General features: G+C 38.5%; 2 protein-coding genes and 1 pseudogene across 4 annotated transcripts in view; 2 read left to right on the forward strand and 1 right to left on the reverse strand.

The window, feature by feature from the left end:
• Positions 1–2,078: 2,078 nt before the first annotated feature.
• Positions 2,079–15,927, forward strand: part of LOC111344598 (uncharacterized) — a 68,548-nt gene continuing 54,699 nt past the window's right edge. For both annotated transcript variants that reach the window (XM_022951840.2, XM_022951841.2), the window contains exons 1-2: positions 2,079–2,235; positions 3,915–3,968. In XM_022951840.2, the coding sequence (XP_022807575.2) occupies positions 2,160–2,235; positions 3,915–3,968 (130 nt within the window). In that variant the 5' untranslated portion in view covers positions 2,079–2,159. The remainder of the gene's footprint in view (positions 2,236–3,914; positions 3,969–15,927) is intronic.
• On the forward strand, positions 4,013–9,473 carry LOC148733123 (uncharacterized; annotated as a pseudogene). Its single transcript, XR_015999842.1, has 2 exons — positions 4,013–7,356; positions 7,516–9,473. The product of XR_015999842.1 is annotated as an uncharacterized LOC148733123 (transcript).
• On the reverse strand, positions 9,628–14,005 carry LOC148733124 (uncharacterized). Its single transcript, XM_088756492.1, has 4 exons — positions 13,364–14,005; positions 12,127–12,735; positions 11,546–11,806; positions 9,628–11,026 (listed from the first exon to the last, which is right to left on the reverse strand). The coding sequence occupies exons 1-4, from the start codon at positions 13,712–13,714 to the stop codon at positions 9,809–9,811; spliced, it is 2,439 nt and encodes an 812-aa protein (XP_088612618.1). The 5' UTR covers positions 13,715–14,005; the 3' UTR covers positions 9,628–9,808.

Below are 15,927 nucleotides of genomic sequence, written 5' to 3' on the forward strand. Positions count from 1 at the left end.
TTTTAGTGTAATATTACCTTCTGTGAAGTATGGTATTATATTATGGGGTTCGTGTACAAATTCGGATCTTCTGTACTCAATTGAGAAACTTCACTGCAGAGCAGCAAAAATTGTCTACAACTTCTCCAAAGATACGGAATCTAATGTAGCTCTCGACGTTTCAGGATGGGATACGATCAATTTAGAATACAAATTTTAAATAGTTAACCTTTTTTATAGAGCAAGTAAAGTCTCACTACCTCAGTCTCTAATTAATAGTATATTCATAAGGCGAGAATGTAGCTATTCATTAAGAGACCAAAAAGCAATAACCACACCTAGATTCAACACTAGATTGTTAAAGGACTCTTTAGTATATAGAGGTTCGGTGTTATGGAACTATGTAAACCATCATGTCAAGCTTTACAAGCTTTACTTTTACTAGTTTATCAGGTTAGACGGCCAGGAATAGGTTAACTGATTACAAGTATTTTCAAGTTGAGAGGAAAATTGAATGTTTTATTGTATTATAGTTTCTTATTTAGTTTGAAAAATGTGTCTTAGTATAATCATAAGTTTGCTAGATACTATTTTGTTAAGTACACGACCCCACAAGTTTTCAGCTTTAGTTCTTATCGTGTATAAATAAAGATTCTATTCTATTCTATTCTATATCGGGGCCTTTGTTGTTACACATAACAAGATTTAGTTGGTCGATTTTGCCGGTTAAACTTCTAACATTGAGATGTGCTATAGACAGGCAATTGGCTTTGATACTGAAGGATGGAACATCAAAGTCCACCTGGTTTAGAGGACCAGGCTGAGACAAACGTCGCCCGCCAGACAGAATGATGGCAGCTGAAGCATAGAAAGTCAGCTGCGTTATCTTCAAAAATTTAGCTAACTTCGTTGAAGTAGCGCCATTTTGCCAGGCGATGTGGCGACTTCTCTGTTGTCGTAAATTTCCAGCAATTTCAGCCCTGCAGCTCTCTTTTGAAACAAAATACACATCGCTGTCATTTAGTGAAGTGTTCGTCTGTAGATGTAAGGACTTGTAGTTTGAAAAAGACACATAGATGCAGAGAAATATACAAACATTCGCAGAGAGCCTAAATTTGCGACCGACCGCCATACTCTCACTAGTCAAACATGTTAATACTCAGGAAAGAACACAGTATCGATACCAAACATTGAAACATCTCCATCATTTTGTTACAGTTTTGTTAAATGTAATTCCCAAAATTGATGCTCTACCAAGAGCACTCACTCTAGCTTTATAATGTTGCAGTGGTTTCAGAGATTTTTATCTTAGAAACAATATGAACTAATGAACAGTAATATTGCTTCAATCTATTGATTTCTGACAACTCCCCTTGGTTGAATATTTGGCAACAAACTATGACTTGGTACCAATAACAGATAAAAAAATCTCCTTCTCCTTGCAGTTAAAGGCATGTACATTACCTACTCAGGGTTCGTAAAAGCCTTGAAAGTCCTTGAAGATGCTTGAATTTAAAATTAAAAATTCAAGGCCTTGAAAGAACTTGAATTTGAGGACTGAGGCTTGATTTTTGCAATGCTTTTATTCAGCAAATTTTCAAGTTGAAAATTACCCTACTTTCATGGAAAAGCTGAGAAATGACAATAAATAAGTTTAAACTTGCTTATGCAAATCTTTCCAAAAGTGGTCCTTCAATTTTCTAAAAGTTAGCCTTCAAAGTCATTGAAAAGTCCTTGAATTTCAACCTTTGGCATCTGTAGGAACCTACTCCTATATGGTAATATATTGTTTTGATTGTTGTCTAAGACCTTAACGGCATTCATAACACTCCATTAGACAAATATAAACACAAGTAGACTTATTCATGACGAGCAATGACGAAATTGCATGACGACAGTAACAATGGAAATATGGCAGTCTCCTAAAGATAACTCCAAATGTGCGATGTTGAAAGCCCGAGTTCACGCAGACATGCGTCTAGTCAAAAGAGTAAAGTGCGCTGCCAACAGATTAACGCTACATTTCAGTATAGAAATCTCGAACGAATTATTGTTACTTGCTGTTTTCCGCTGACCACTTATCAATTGTGATCCTTCCGTCTACTACTTCCGTCTGAAATCTTTCACGGTTCAGAGTTGTCACTTCCACGCTCCATTTTCGGCGGCGAAAACCTTCCAGGATGTCCAAATACAATGTGAATATAGAAGAATGCGCGGTTGGCGATAATTCGAAATTGACCATTGGGGCGACCGACGGTAAGATTCCAAAAGACATGCATTCTGTTGGAAATGAAGTCTTCGATCGGTGCTTCGAAACATGGACCAAAATAATTCATACCTTGTGGCTAGTTCAAAGCATAATGTTTATCTTTCATTTAATTTCCGTATAGTTGATATAGTGTAAAGTCCGTTTCGATGTAGTTTAAAATCAAAGAAAATCGATTGAGTATCAGGCTATATCTGTTGTCCAAGATCTGCCATGTTACCAGTCTACAAAACCGTAGTGCCTCTTTCTTCGCTTAATTTTCCGCTTATATGTTAATTTTTCAACATAACTTCATTTCCTGCTATCCCTCTTGAACTACATCATCTAAACTAAAACCCTGCTGTTGCAATACGCAGTTTTTATTCATTCACTTAAAGTCGGAAAGATCGGAAGGAGTTTATACTCCAGAAATTAATTAATACGGAGTCACTTATGATAACCTTATTTTGTTCTGCACCTAGGCCTTTAAAGTTTCTTTTCATACGTGTTTCTGTTAGACCGGTCCATTATAATCAAGGGAAGCTCAAAAGTGAAACTGAAATTGAGAAAATCCCTGTCCAATTCCAAAAATAGCAACAACTTTGTGAAAGGGGATTTTTTTGTTGAGGGTTGTATCTGTGTGCGTGTGCTTCATGGTTCAGCTTCTTTTGAGATCTCTTGCCTAGGAAAACTGATTCTTCACAAATTGAACACAGTTTTCCATCGTTTATTTAACAAATAGATTCCATGTTGCTGTGCGTCTGTCTAGCAATAGATCACAGATCATGTGCCAAACTGTCAGTGATTATAAGAACAAAAGAGTGGTACACAAGGCGGGCCGTGTGACTCATCGATGTTCTTAACAAATTTTTTCTTACCACAGTTTGCCATCGTTTATTAAACAAATAGATTCCTTGTTGCTTTGCTTTTCTTCAATAATAGATCACAGATCAGATGCCAAAATGTCAGTGGTAACAACAAAAATGTGATATGCAAGGCATTGCCAAGTGTGTCAGTGATGTACTTACCACATTTTGATGTCTGATAAATAACTGTAAAGACCCTTCACAGATAGCATGGAATCTATTTGGCAAAAATGCAAAATGTTGTTACTGATGACCTTTTCTTTGCATCTATCCTCCAATAGCTCATAGATAAGAACCAATCAAAATGCATGCATAAGTTGCCTTATTGGTCATAAAAATTACACCAACAATGCTCAAGTTTAAAGGCCCAGTCAATGGGTTTCACTGAAAAATGTTGAAAGTTGTAGACATCATTTTTATGATCCATAAGGTGAAAGACAATGGAAATTTGTGGTTGATTTGTTTTTTAAAAAAGGTTGAAATTTTTACACCACCTTAATGCAGGAAAGTTTTGGGGAAAACGTGCGTGTGACAATATCAACAAAGAAGAAAAAGTGCGCCATCAATCAATTATCATTGAAGCAAAGACTTAGTTGTTTTTTTTTTTAATAAATATGATAGCTTGCCCAAAATAACAACTTGGTATCAAATGCATTTTTTATGTGATGAAGCAGGGATTGTGGAGCAAAACATTGGATATTTTGTCATTTTTATTATTTATAACCTTCTTCAAAATGTAGGAAGCTATTGTTGGATGTTTAACTGATAGTAGCAATAGATTATTACAAAATTAATTTGATTGACTGACTTTTTATCTTTATTAGGAGTACCAAGACAAGTGCCTACCCTAAAGCAAGGAGCTAGAACTAAACCCAGCTGTAAGTCGAGTTCACCTGTTTAGTTTACCTTTTCCAATATCTGTTTCCTGGGCTGTCTGCACTACATTTCTAGATATTTAAGCCCTGAAAAAATTCCAACGAAATCTAACAGTAATTTCCCCTAATCAACATTTGGGGGAAATTTTTTTGTCTTCTCATTCCTCTTTTGCTTAAAACTGTATGAAGACTGTTAGGAGAAATCTGCATGAACTTGGCCTTTCAATATCCACATCTGAAGTTATCTTTAGGGGACTGCCACATTGCCAAAAGCTTTCAGTTGAATTGATCAACGCATCATTTTTTCTTCTAGCATAGTACTTTCAATTACCCTCCACCTAACAATGTCATCTGTTTGAGAATCACCGAGAAAAACTGTACCATAGTGTCTTCTTTTACTCACGACTGGTCCAATGATTTTCGATTAAAAATAGTTACCATAGGTGTTTTCAACGGGGTGGGGGTGAGTCCTCTTTTTGTAGCATCTATTTATTTATTTAATCACTTTCACCAGAGTGTGGTGAGGGTCGCACAACAGAGCGAGGCTCCAAATTAAGTGCGCCCTATATCCCACCCATCCCACCCCAGGGGAGGACATCCATCACACAGTAATCTCGTGTGTGGGAAATTAACGTCTCCTACCCCAACCCTGCAGGAGACGGGACCTCCATTTATTCGTCCCTATCCGAGAAGACTAGAATATCTAACCATTTCTTGATGTTATAGAAAGGTAGCAAATTCTTCTCAATTATTTTAAGACCCTGAGTATCTCTGCTTTTCAATGAAACACTCTTCCAAGGTAACATATTCTTTATTATCTAATGAACAAGTTTTTAAAAGTGTTATTCTCGTGGCCGAAAATCCGTAAAAAGGGAACAATCAAATGTGTTTTTGTGATTGAACATATTTTGACCTTGCATGACAAACGCTTGAGTATGTTGAATTCACAGCGGTATCAGATTGCTTCCCGTCCTCAACGTCTTTGGCAAAGAACATTTGACCTGCTGTTATAAATGAATGAATGAAACTCACGTTTACCCTGTAACTTTCTCAAGACTTATGGGTGTTCGAATACGCAAAGAAAAACAGACGCCCTCCTAGCTTGCGGAATGTGTTTTGCCATGGGAAATGGATGAGAATTTGAAACGAGAGTAGAGATAAAAACCAATCTGCCGTGGTTACCTATACAAGGCTAGCTTACTCTACTGATTTCCAGATCGAACACGGTGCTACCTTCTAAAATATGTGCCTGGAATTTCGGATTTAACCACGGGGTGCCTAATTAGATTATGTCGTGACGTAAATGACGATGTTGCGATTTTCACTGAGGTCAACTTGCATTGGTTTTCCTGTGCGGAGATGAAAAGCCCCAAATTAATTTTTAAATCCTCGGAAACAACACCATTTCCACTTATCATGAGCTTAACCTGAACCGACTTTGAGTTTTACCGCATGGGGAAAATGATAATTGAAAATTTGTTACGGAATGCGATATTTGGATTTTGAAATATTGGTGATTTTTAAAAGCGTTCCGTGAGCTCAAAATTAAATGAAATGGTCCCATCCCTCTTTTACAAATTTGTGGAATTGATACGGGCTTGCTTTCTTTTGCGATTTTCATCAATACAGTTCACTTGCCTCTACTCTGGGCACTGATTTCCGTCCATTTACGGCCACCGATGCTCGTTTCAGTTTTCGTGAATTTTCTAGGACCAAGAAGCAAGTCTGGAAAAAAAAGATCTTACCACGTTTCTAAGTTCACTACAAGGTATCTCTGGGAAAAATACGAAGGTTTTCAATTTTTCGGTCATGTGCCATATTTTTCGATTTTCACTCGGTCAATTCAAACATTCTCTCTAAATCCCCAGTCTACATTTTGTACCCAGTCTGCAGTCTACAGTCTGCATTTTGTACTGACCGGTTACATAATACATTCGCAGAACTAGAAGCTGCGGAACAAATTAAATTTCGGTAGTGTCGAAAACGAAGCCCCCGAAAACGAAGACCGAAGACCGAAGCACCCAAATCTCAAAAACGAAGCACCCAAATCTCGAAAATGAAGCACCCAAAACTCGAAAATGAAGCACCCCCAAATCTCGAAAAAGAAGCACCCAAAACTCGAAAACGAAGCACCCCCAAATCACAAAAATCGGAAATGATGAAGCCACCTCAAAATCAGACTTTTCCTAGTACTATTTCTGATGGTTTCTTCTGATTATACATCACCTAAAGAGCATCTGCTTCACGGGATACAAGTAATAATAGAAATGAACAAATGCTGGTCCACCAGCATGGCGGCGATGACGTAACGAGAAAAACACCAATATGCTCAGATTTCAGTCAAGTCTGCCTTTGCTCTTCAGTTGGTAGGTAGTTTGATTGCTAGAAACCAATGGTTTAAAAAAGTGCCTTAAAAAAATTAAATTAAAAATGTCTTAAAACAAGAATGAGTGCTTTAAATTATGAATTTCTGGCCCGACCAACGAGAATAGAAGGGAAAAAACTTTTATTGCGTTGTAAAATAGGTCATAAAATGTGTCATTAACGAACAATGCAATCACTGACACCGGAGATCGTGAGGTGCGTAGGTGAGCAGAGTGATAAATATATATATATATATAAATATGGTTGATGCTTTCACTAAAGCTTCCCGCAAAAAAATAAACTCACTTAATAGTTGACCTTTAGCCGCATATCTAGACTATCAAAAAAGTGCTTCGTCCGATTTACTATGGCGCGGGGTGAAGGCTAGTCTCCTTCGCAGCCGCTAGGGCCGGAGTCACGCAACGCTCCCCGTCCCCACGCGGCTGCTTCAAACCGACATACATTCCTTTCTCGGAAATGAACCAATCAATGTTTGGCTTTCATTTTCTTGCGAATGTTCGTGCCTTAAATTTCAACCAATCACCTGGCTCCTTTTATGGATCATATAATGGCGGATCTCGAAGAAGCTTTCAATCTTGTAGCGTCAAAATTCGGCATACAGGCTTTAAATTTGCATCAGCAATTAGCAATGTCGAAGTTAATTGAAAGGAAAAAGGATATTTTCGTTAATTTGCCGACTGGCTTCGGAAAATCTCTGATTTTTCAAGCTTTGCCGTTAGTCATCGACCACGTATCAAGTCCACATTTGTGTTGTTGTGTCACCTTTTCTCACTCTAGTGGATGATCAAGTGGAATATTTGAGAGGCAAGGGAGTTACAGCGGCGAACATTAGCTCTTACACTGAAGAAGAGGCGACTTTGATAGAAAAGGGAAAGATTTCTGTTGTCTTTGGCTCCCCAGAAGCTTGGATTCAAAACGAACGGTGGAGAACAATGCTTGGAAATTCTGTGTATTCCAAAAAATTATGTGCTTTGGCCATCGACGAAGCCCACGTAATAAGGCAGTGGTAAGTGGAGTCTGTATATATATATGCTTAAAGTTTCTGCTTAGCACTCCACTTATAAAATTTTAATCTTGCTTTGCAATGCAAATTGATCAAATACCATCCTTTTCATTGTTTTGCTGCAGTTTAAATTTTTGATGGTTATTGGTTTTTCTTTTACAGGGGGACATCCCAAAGCAATAAGATGGCTGCGTTTCGTCATTGCTATGGAAAGCTGTATGAGTTGCGGTCCCTTGCTCCAAATACCCCAATGGTCGCATTAACTGCAACAGCAACAAAGCTAACTGAAGACACCATCAAAAAAGTTCTCCTAATGCAGAATCCATTTGACATTAAAGAAAGTCCAACCAAGGTAAATCTTACCTATTCAGTTACAAAGATGAACAAAGATTGTGACCTGGAATTATTCTTTGAGTGGCTTGTAGAAGACATCAGGAAATTAAAAGATAAGTGTGACAGGACCATAATCTACTGTCAGACCATAAAACAGTGTGGGATTATCTATGGAATGCTAAGAGGACTATTAGGGAAAGACCTTTTCATTGAGAAGACAAGCACTGGTCAAAAATTGCCCTTAGTAGATAGAGATGTTGCATTCAAGCACCCCTGCCTCAAACAAGAAAAACATTTTGATCTCCTTCCAGCACGAGGATGGGATCATAAGGGTCTTAGTTGCGACTATAGCATTTGGCATGGGAGTCAATTGCAAAGCTGTTCAGAGGATCATCCACTATGGGCCATCAAAGAATATTGAAGCCTTTGTTCAAGAAACTGGGAGAGCTGGGCGTGATGGCCATCAGAGTAGCTCATTTTTGTTGTATAATGGCATGCTTTTGAATCACGTGGAGGGAGACATTAAGTTGTTTATTAAATTAACTGATTGTCGAAGAAAAGCAATTCTGGAACACTTTGACAATGATAATGAGAGGCCTCTACTGAAACATCTCTGCTGTGATAATTGCGCTAATAACTGTGACTGCGGTTTGCCAGAATGCAAAACTTCACTTCAATATCCTGTGTCTGTAGATGCAAAGAGTAGCACAAGTTCAGGCAGGACAAGAGATATTCAACCACTACAGAAGGAGCAAGTAAAAAGTTGCCTGATAAAGTATCACAAGTCACTCTTTGTTGATTTTGTAGGCATGGCTGCAAAAGCAAATCTCAGGACATTGAACAACATTCAATTTATGCTAGGATTTGGAGATCTTCAAATTTCACAGGTTCTTGATAACCTGGAGCACATATTTGAAATGTCTGATGTTTACAGAACAGTGGAAATCTGGCATAAAAGGCATGCACTAGAGATTGTCCAAGTAATTAGTGAAACTTTTCATGACACAAATCTCAACAGCAATGATGCTTATGATGTCAATGGTGATGATGATGATGATGACGACAATGTTGTTTTTAGTGAGGATCAACTTGACAAATGGAGTGATATTTTACTTGATGATGAACTGTTTGAAATGGTCATGGACAACATTTCACTTTCCCAGATGGATACAAGTTCTTTCCTTGGCAATCAACCCAATGATTCATCTGATGTAGACGTTGTTGATGATGACAATGATTTGCTTACAGCTTTTGCAGGAACATCTGGTGTGTTATGATGTATTATTAATAAGTAATTAATATTAAGTGGACATTTAATTGACCCTATTCAAGATTAGTAAATTATTGGATTGTTCCAGTACCCTAAACCTCTCCACCCTTTCCCCAAAATAAAAGGTTTTTTACAACATTGTAGAATATTGTTTGTTTTGTTTTTTTTTGTAAGAGATTCTAATAGAGGATTTTACTTAGTATTGTCATATAGATGATAACAATTATGTGGCCTTGTGTTCTGGCCAATCCAATTATGTCAATCATTTTCACTTTAGTTGAAGTTAATCAAGCACCGACCGGTAACACACACTAGAAATTCATATTTTCGCCTACACACAGTTGTAGATTTCCATTGCTGGCCTAAAGCCAGGGTCTATGAAACTGGAACATCTAACTTTAGGATCTGTATCAAATTAGATCCTTTGCATTTTGCAATTTTATGAAATGTTAGTAATCATGTGTTCTTCATTCTAATATATTGTTTTTTTCAATAAAATCTTGATCTTATTAGTCTCCTTTCGCAGCCGCTTGGACTGGCGTGGACTAATATCTTATCGAATATTATTAATTGAAGGGGTGAGTGGAATGAAGCCCTAAGTGACTTTGGAAAACGTTGAGGTAGCCAGCAGTTAATGTATGGTCCCTTGGGAAACTAGTTAGTTTGTTTTCCCTTTAGTTCTGATGTTTCCCAAGACAAAGGACTCGGGAAAACAGAAACTGTTTCCCCAGGAACCATACATTAAGTGTATATTATTACTGATCTAAAGTCAAAGCCATGAAACTGCTACTTTGGGGAATACCGTGGGGAAAGGATTGGGGCTTTGAAAGAAAGATTCCTCAATAAAATGATTCATCTAGCACGTGAGCCCAATTGGATATTCCTTTTGTGCTTGTTAATCCATTTATACAGACTTGATAGATCCAGGTCTTCAAGTCTGTCCCTCTTAAAGTCATTGAACGTTTGGTAGTGTCGCCCATCAGTTTCTGTGAAAACATCCAGGTCAACAGCCCTGTTGACAAGTTCTTCTATGTCTTTATCTGGTGAACCTTCTGGATGCTTGCCTGAGAGGGTTTGTCTGTTCAAACTGCCATCAAGTTTGTCTAAAATGGTGCTTGTTGCATTCTCTACTTTGCACACTCGCGAAATTGCAGACTCTGTCAAATTAGGCCCCAAATTTCTTATCCCTTGCTTAACAAAATTGTTACTGTGTTCCATGTCTTCATCAAGGGGGATATTTCCCCCTTTCACACCATGATTGTTCACAAATCGGTTCCAAATAAACCTCTCCCTGTCCCTCTTTGACAACAAGGCATGAACTAAGAAGAACTGGTACAAAATCTCAAGTGCATATTTGGTGCTTCTTGATTCATCAGCTCTACAGTAGAGAAGAAAGTATTTATACTGCCGCATGACTCGTGCACCGTCACCTTCCTTTAGGGCATCAAGGAAATTGAAAAATAACATGGCATCAGTCATGAGAGCACAGTTATAACTGTAGACATCATCAACATTGTGTTGTTTGTCTAAGGATGGTGAAGGCATAGCAGTGGTAAGCTCAACAGAAGGTTCCTCAGCAACAAATGGTGGATCATGAGAAAGTCCATGAGTATTCCTCCTCTTCTTGTATTTGTATTTCGCATTACATCCAGGAAACCTACATGGAAACTTGTCATCATCTGTCAGCTCTTGCTGTTGCAACACCTGCTGTTTTTCTTCAGCAGTTAGGATGCGGTCCACCAAATGACTACTGTCTTGAAAAATGAAACGATCAACCACCTTGGCTGCAAGCTTGTGCAGCAGTTTGAGTTTCTTCGATTCCTGGAGGTTTTCAATATTGGGAGGAAGAACAAACTTGGATGGTTTCCCTGTTTTGTTCTCAAGTCCCAACACATTCATGGCAGCAGCAATAACCCTGGACTTCAACACTGTTGATAGGAAATCCCTGTCTGCCCTGTATGCTGACTTGACATCACTGCAAGCATTCCTCCTGTTTATCACTGTACGGTCCGCAAACATGGTACACTGGTCAACAGCTGAAGAGCCACTATAGAATTTTGAATAGATCAACTAAAAACAACAAAACAAATAACCTAAATAAATAATAATGCTATCCATGGTCAAGACATGCTATTACAGTCTTAGCCATAGTTCAGTTCACTTCATTTTATTCACACTTTAAGATAAAATGAAGTCTACAGAGTATTTCCTTAAGTAAAAAAAAAAAAAAAGAAAGTGGGAGGTGAATTAAGAGGACCATACATGTAGCTTTTGAGCTAAGCACCCCAGATGTTGGATAAAAGATTTAGGTAAGATGAACAAAACATGGCTTTAAACAATAGTTGTTGGGGAATTATCTTTTTCTGAGAGTTCAGCAGAAGTTATCTGGATATTTGCTTCTTCATTTACAAATAGCCCTGAATTTCAGAAGTTCACCTTTATGGTGTATATTCCCTCATCAATTTGGTAAGTAAAAAATGAGAAGTGAAGCATATCTGCTGATGTGCATACCAGATCATAATAATTGGCCCTCCATTGTGTTTTAAATGGACTTGACTGTAATTCAAGTACACCAATATGGACACTTACACTTAGCAATTTCACTGAGGCATGCCAATCCCCAAGTTGCAAGTGAATCCCATCCAAGCGATCCTGTGGTGTTAGTCCATTTGCCACTGAAGCTATTACATTGACAGCTCTCTCCACAGTCAACTGGTCACCTGAAAACAGCTGTCCATCCACTCCAATGGCTGCATCACTAGAGTTGGGGAGATAGGTGTGGAACATTTGCAAAATTTCCAGCATGTCCTCATTAACATTCTCATCCTTGAATATAAGTCCAAGGGGAACCTGTTGGAAGAAACAAACATCAGTTGGAAATACAATATTTTAGAGAGAAAGATAACAGTGTACACTTTCTTAGGAACTGTATTTAATAGAAAACATTCCAACAGACATTAAGCATTCACTTTGAACTGAGAGGCATGAAATTACAAACAACAGGTTTATATTTTCCAGCCAGCAAATGGGTTACTTTATGCAATAAGATTGTTTCAGTGATACTATTAGTATTATTTTATGAAAGTTTATAGAACTTCAAAAGTAATGACCCCACAATTCCCAAGTTTACTTTACTCCTAAGAATTAACATTTAATGATAAAATGCATACCTTTTTGGACTTCTGAGACATCTCCCTACTGTATATATGTGGTATGTGGAATATGCAGGCATCCTGCAGTGGCTTCAAGACTTCGAAGTATGATACTAAAATTCTTGATGTCAAAATTATGTAGTCCAAACGTTGATTATGCTGATTGTACAAATTGGGAAGAAACCTGGTGTTTGGGATATTTACATTATCTTCAGCATCAGGTTTTCTGACATCAAGGGAGTTGCCAGAAACTCGGTTTTCCACCATTTGGTGGTTGACCCAGTGGTAGTCTTGATTCTGGTTATCCTTAGTCATATTCCTCCTCTTAACCTGAAAGTCAAGGTTGTCAAAGGATATGACAAATCCAGGATGAAAAGACTTTTTCAATTCATGCCCCTCCCGTGTGGCAGCCAGCAATGCAGGTGAGGTGATTACAGCCATTCCAAGGTTTTCCTTAATTGTTGAAATCCTCCCCTTTACTCTCATTAGGGTGGTATTTTCTTCTGAAATCTGGTCTCTGGTAGTGATTAGATCTGCATCGTGATCCTTCCCCAGTTCATCAAGCTTACTAAGTATGCTTGAGTTGGAATTAGTAAGTTTGAGCTTGTTGAACCTGGAAATAGTAGCCTATTATAGAAGAATATCAAGTGCATGTAAGTGTAGAAATAAGATCATTTTGCTCTTGCCACCTAGATTACATGTAGCTGTGGCTATTTGCAGGTAGGCCAAAATACTGCCACATAAAGTTTGAACTTGTTAAGTTCAATTAAGGCAATCAATTGTGCCAATAACAATATTATTAATAATGACCTAAGCACACTTTGAGTGTTTGTTAACACAACCATTCATTGTACACAAGGGGCAAGACTAAATTAATGTTTTAAAAATAACTTTATCCTTGTGAGATGAAACTGTTTTGGCTTGTACAGTGTATTTGGTTCTGTGTTGACAAACATTGTAAGAAAGTATCTAACAATATTGGAAACAGAGATATTAATAGTTCATGTTGTTTTCCAATTTTATCTTTATGGTTTCCTTTGTTATCAGTTTAAATATCTGGTGATGAATTTAAAACCAAAAAAAACCGGGAAGCAAGGATACAATTAAAACACAATTTTTTACATAATTTTACACTGAAAACCATGTGTATTTAAATTTTCTACAAATATATCATCTTCCCCTTCCTTCTGATTCCACTGACGCACTTCGATTCTGCCCGATAAAAACAGTATAGACGTTATGGGATCAAATTTACCTCAGCAGCTTTGCTCTTCAGCAAAATCCCCATCACAGCGGCAGTTGCGTTCATTTCACGATTTCTTTGTTTCAAGGGTATCGATCCTGCAAGTGCAACACTTCCAAACCAAGTGCTTTTACGGTTTGCCGGCTTTGGTCGGCTGGCACTGTTCAACAGGAACGCGTAAAATATTGGAGCCCTTTCTTGCCATTCTTCGCACAACTTTTGAAGATCAAAATTCTGCAAATCTTCCTTGCTTGTTTTTCTAAGCAATGACGGCCTGCTCTTGCCGCATAACCCTGATACTTCCTTTGATACAGCTTTTATTACACTAGAAACGACATGAATTCGCACTGTTGGGCAATTCATGACAGCCTTAGCGATTTGGGAAGGGACTCCGTGAGCTAATGCCTTACCAAGAGTCTGGTGGGAGCCAACTAGGGATTTGTTCAAGTTTTTACTCGGATAATGTACATGTAACTTCACAATGGTGCTATCAGAGCATCCAGGTTTTGACAAATGGAAGCCCGTGGACACGTTGCAAAGATCGCCATGAACATCACCCTGACTGTCAGAAAAAGCATTATTCTTGGTTTGAATGGGTGAAATTCCGGTAAAGAGGAATGCCTGTCTGCTTGATGGAGCAGGAGTGGACTGAGCTAGCGGTATAGCATAGGAAGTACAAGCGGCAGGACCGGAATAAACATGTGAAGTTTCCGTAGAGAACCGGAGACTTTTTGCAGCACTCACTCGCACATCTCCACTGTTGATCGTCTCCGGATCGTCTCCGGATCGTCTCTGTTTTCATCGCGTCCAAGTCTTTTTTCCCTCAGTTGCTCTCTATTTCTAAAAGCAGACAGCAGTTCCTGTTTGATTTCTCGCAGTTTTTTCGCTGCTCTTTCGTATTTAGTTAACTGCTGAAAACACTGTCGGCAAACAAACAAATTACTGTCCTCGTGGTATTTATTTACGTCAAATTCCAGCGACGATCGAATTAGTCCAGCTAAATCAGTGGACGTCTTACCAAATATATAGATCTTATTTTTACCGGTAGGGATAGATGAACAAATAAAACACTTATTATTGCTTTGCACGATCTTCTTAGGCGTCTCTTCCATAGCACGTTGCATACCGCAAGGGTTTTCCCGCGAAGGAAAACACGACCTCTCGTGTGATTGGTGCAGCGTATACAATGTCAACTATTTCATTGGTCCAAGCAAACAAAAGTGCAACACGAAGAGAAAGGAATGTATGTCGGTTTGAAGCATCCGCGTGGGGACGGGGAGCGTTGCGTGACTCCGGCCCGAGCGGCTGCGAAGGAGACTAGGTGAAGGCCCTTTCACACTTGATTGACGCCAGAAACATGGCGCTGCTCTTAGACGAATCAAAGTAGCTCTTTAGGACCCGTGGGGATAAAGTTGTCACTCACAAGTAATTAACTGCATCAATACGTGACTTGCCATTGCGAAAGTAGATGCTTTTTAAGTGATGTATAATCAGAAGTGCTTCGTTTTCGAGATTTGGGGGTGCTTCGTTTTCGAGATTTGAGTGCTTCGTTTTTGAGATTTGGGTGCTTCGTTTTCGAGTTTTGGGTGCTTCGTTTTCGAGATTTGGGTGCTTCGTTTTCGAGATTTGGGTGCTTCGGTCTTCGGTCTTCGTTTTCGGGTGCTTCGTTTTCGACACTACCATTAAATTTTTGGTCCTGAATACTAGACTCTCGTTGATGGTTGACGGTTAAAAATAAGCCCTTTCGATGGTTGACGGTTAAATTTTAGGTCTTTTAGTCTTAATTTCTTTAAGTCTTTATTGAATATACAAGTAAAAATACATACCTATATTTACATGTTTAAAGTATTCGTTAAAAAGCGGAAGCAAATTTAAAAGACAGTCTATTAATGCAACTTGCTTTGAAACGTTCTGTGTTGACACAAGGTAGTAGGCTTGTTTGAGTTCTCAAACGTTTGGAAGATTCTTTAACTTTGGGCAACAAATTGTACAGCGGATGAGTAGGCAGGCAACTAATCCTCTTTGAGATTGACTTATCTGTTTTCTCAAGCAAATCATATATATCTATCGCATAGGATGTAAAACTGCGTTTATGACATCTACGAAGGAACCGCTGCACAGTATTAAGTTCAGGCACAGAGGCTGCATACACCGGTAAACTATACGGAATTTTAGGTAAAACTAAAGACTGAAACAGATCATCAATTTCCGCTTGGTTATATCCTTCCTTCCCTAAGCTCCTTAACACATAGAGGTACTTATTCGCTTCGGAGAGTTTTCGTTTAATGTGCTCTGTAAATCTTCCATTGTTTTGGAAAGTCACTCCGAGCAGCATTAGAAATTCGACCTGCTCTATATTAGCAATAGGACTAGGATTTACTTGACCCTTCTTCTTCAAAACTAATTCTTTACACTTGGAAAGATTGCAAGGCATATAGTTATTACTTGACCAGCTAAGGTATTGCGAAATTACATCACTAGCACAATCAGTTCCGCCCTTATTTACAAAAACTTGCATCGTGGTATCATCGGCATATTTACTAAGAGAAGCATCAGGACAGTTTACGAGATCGAGA

Source organism: Stylophora pistillata, chromosome 4, assembly GCF_964205215.1.
Source record: "Stylophora pistillata chromosome 4, jaStyPist1.2, whole genome shotgun sequence".
NCBI classification, from domain to species: Eukaryota; Metazoa; Cnidaria; class Anthozoa; order Scleractinia; family Pocilloporidae; genus Stylophora; species Stylophora pistillata.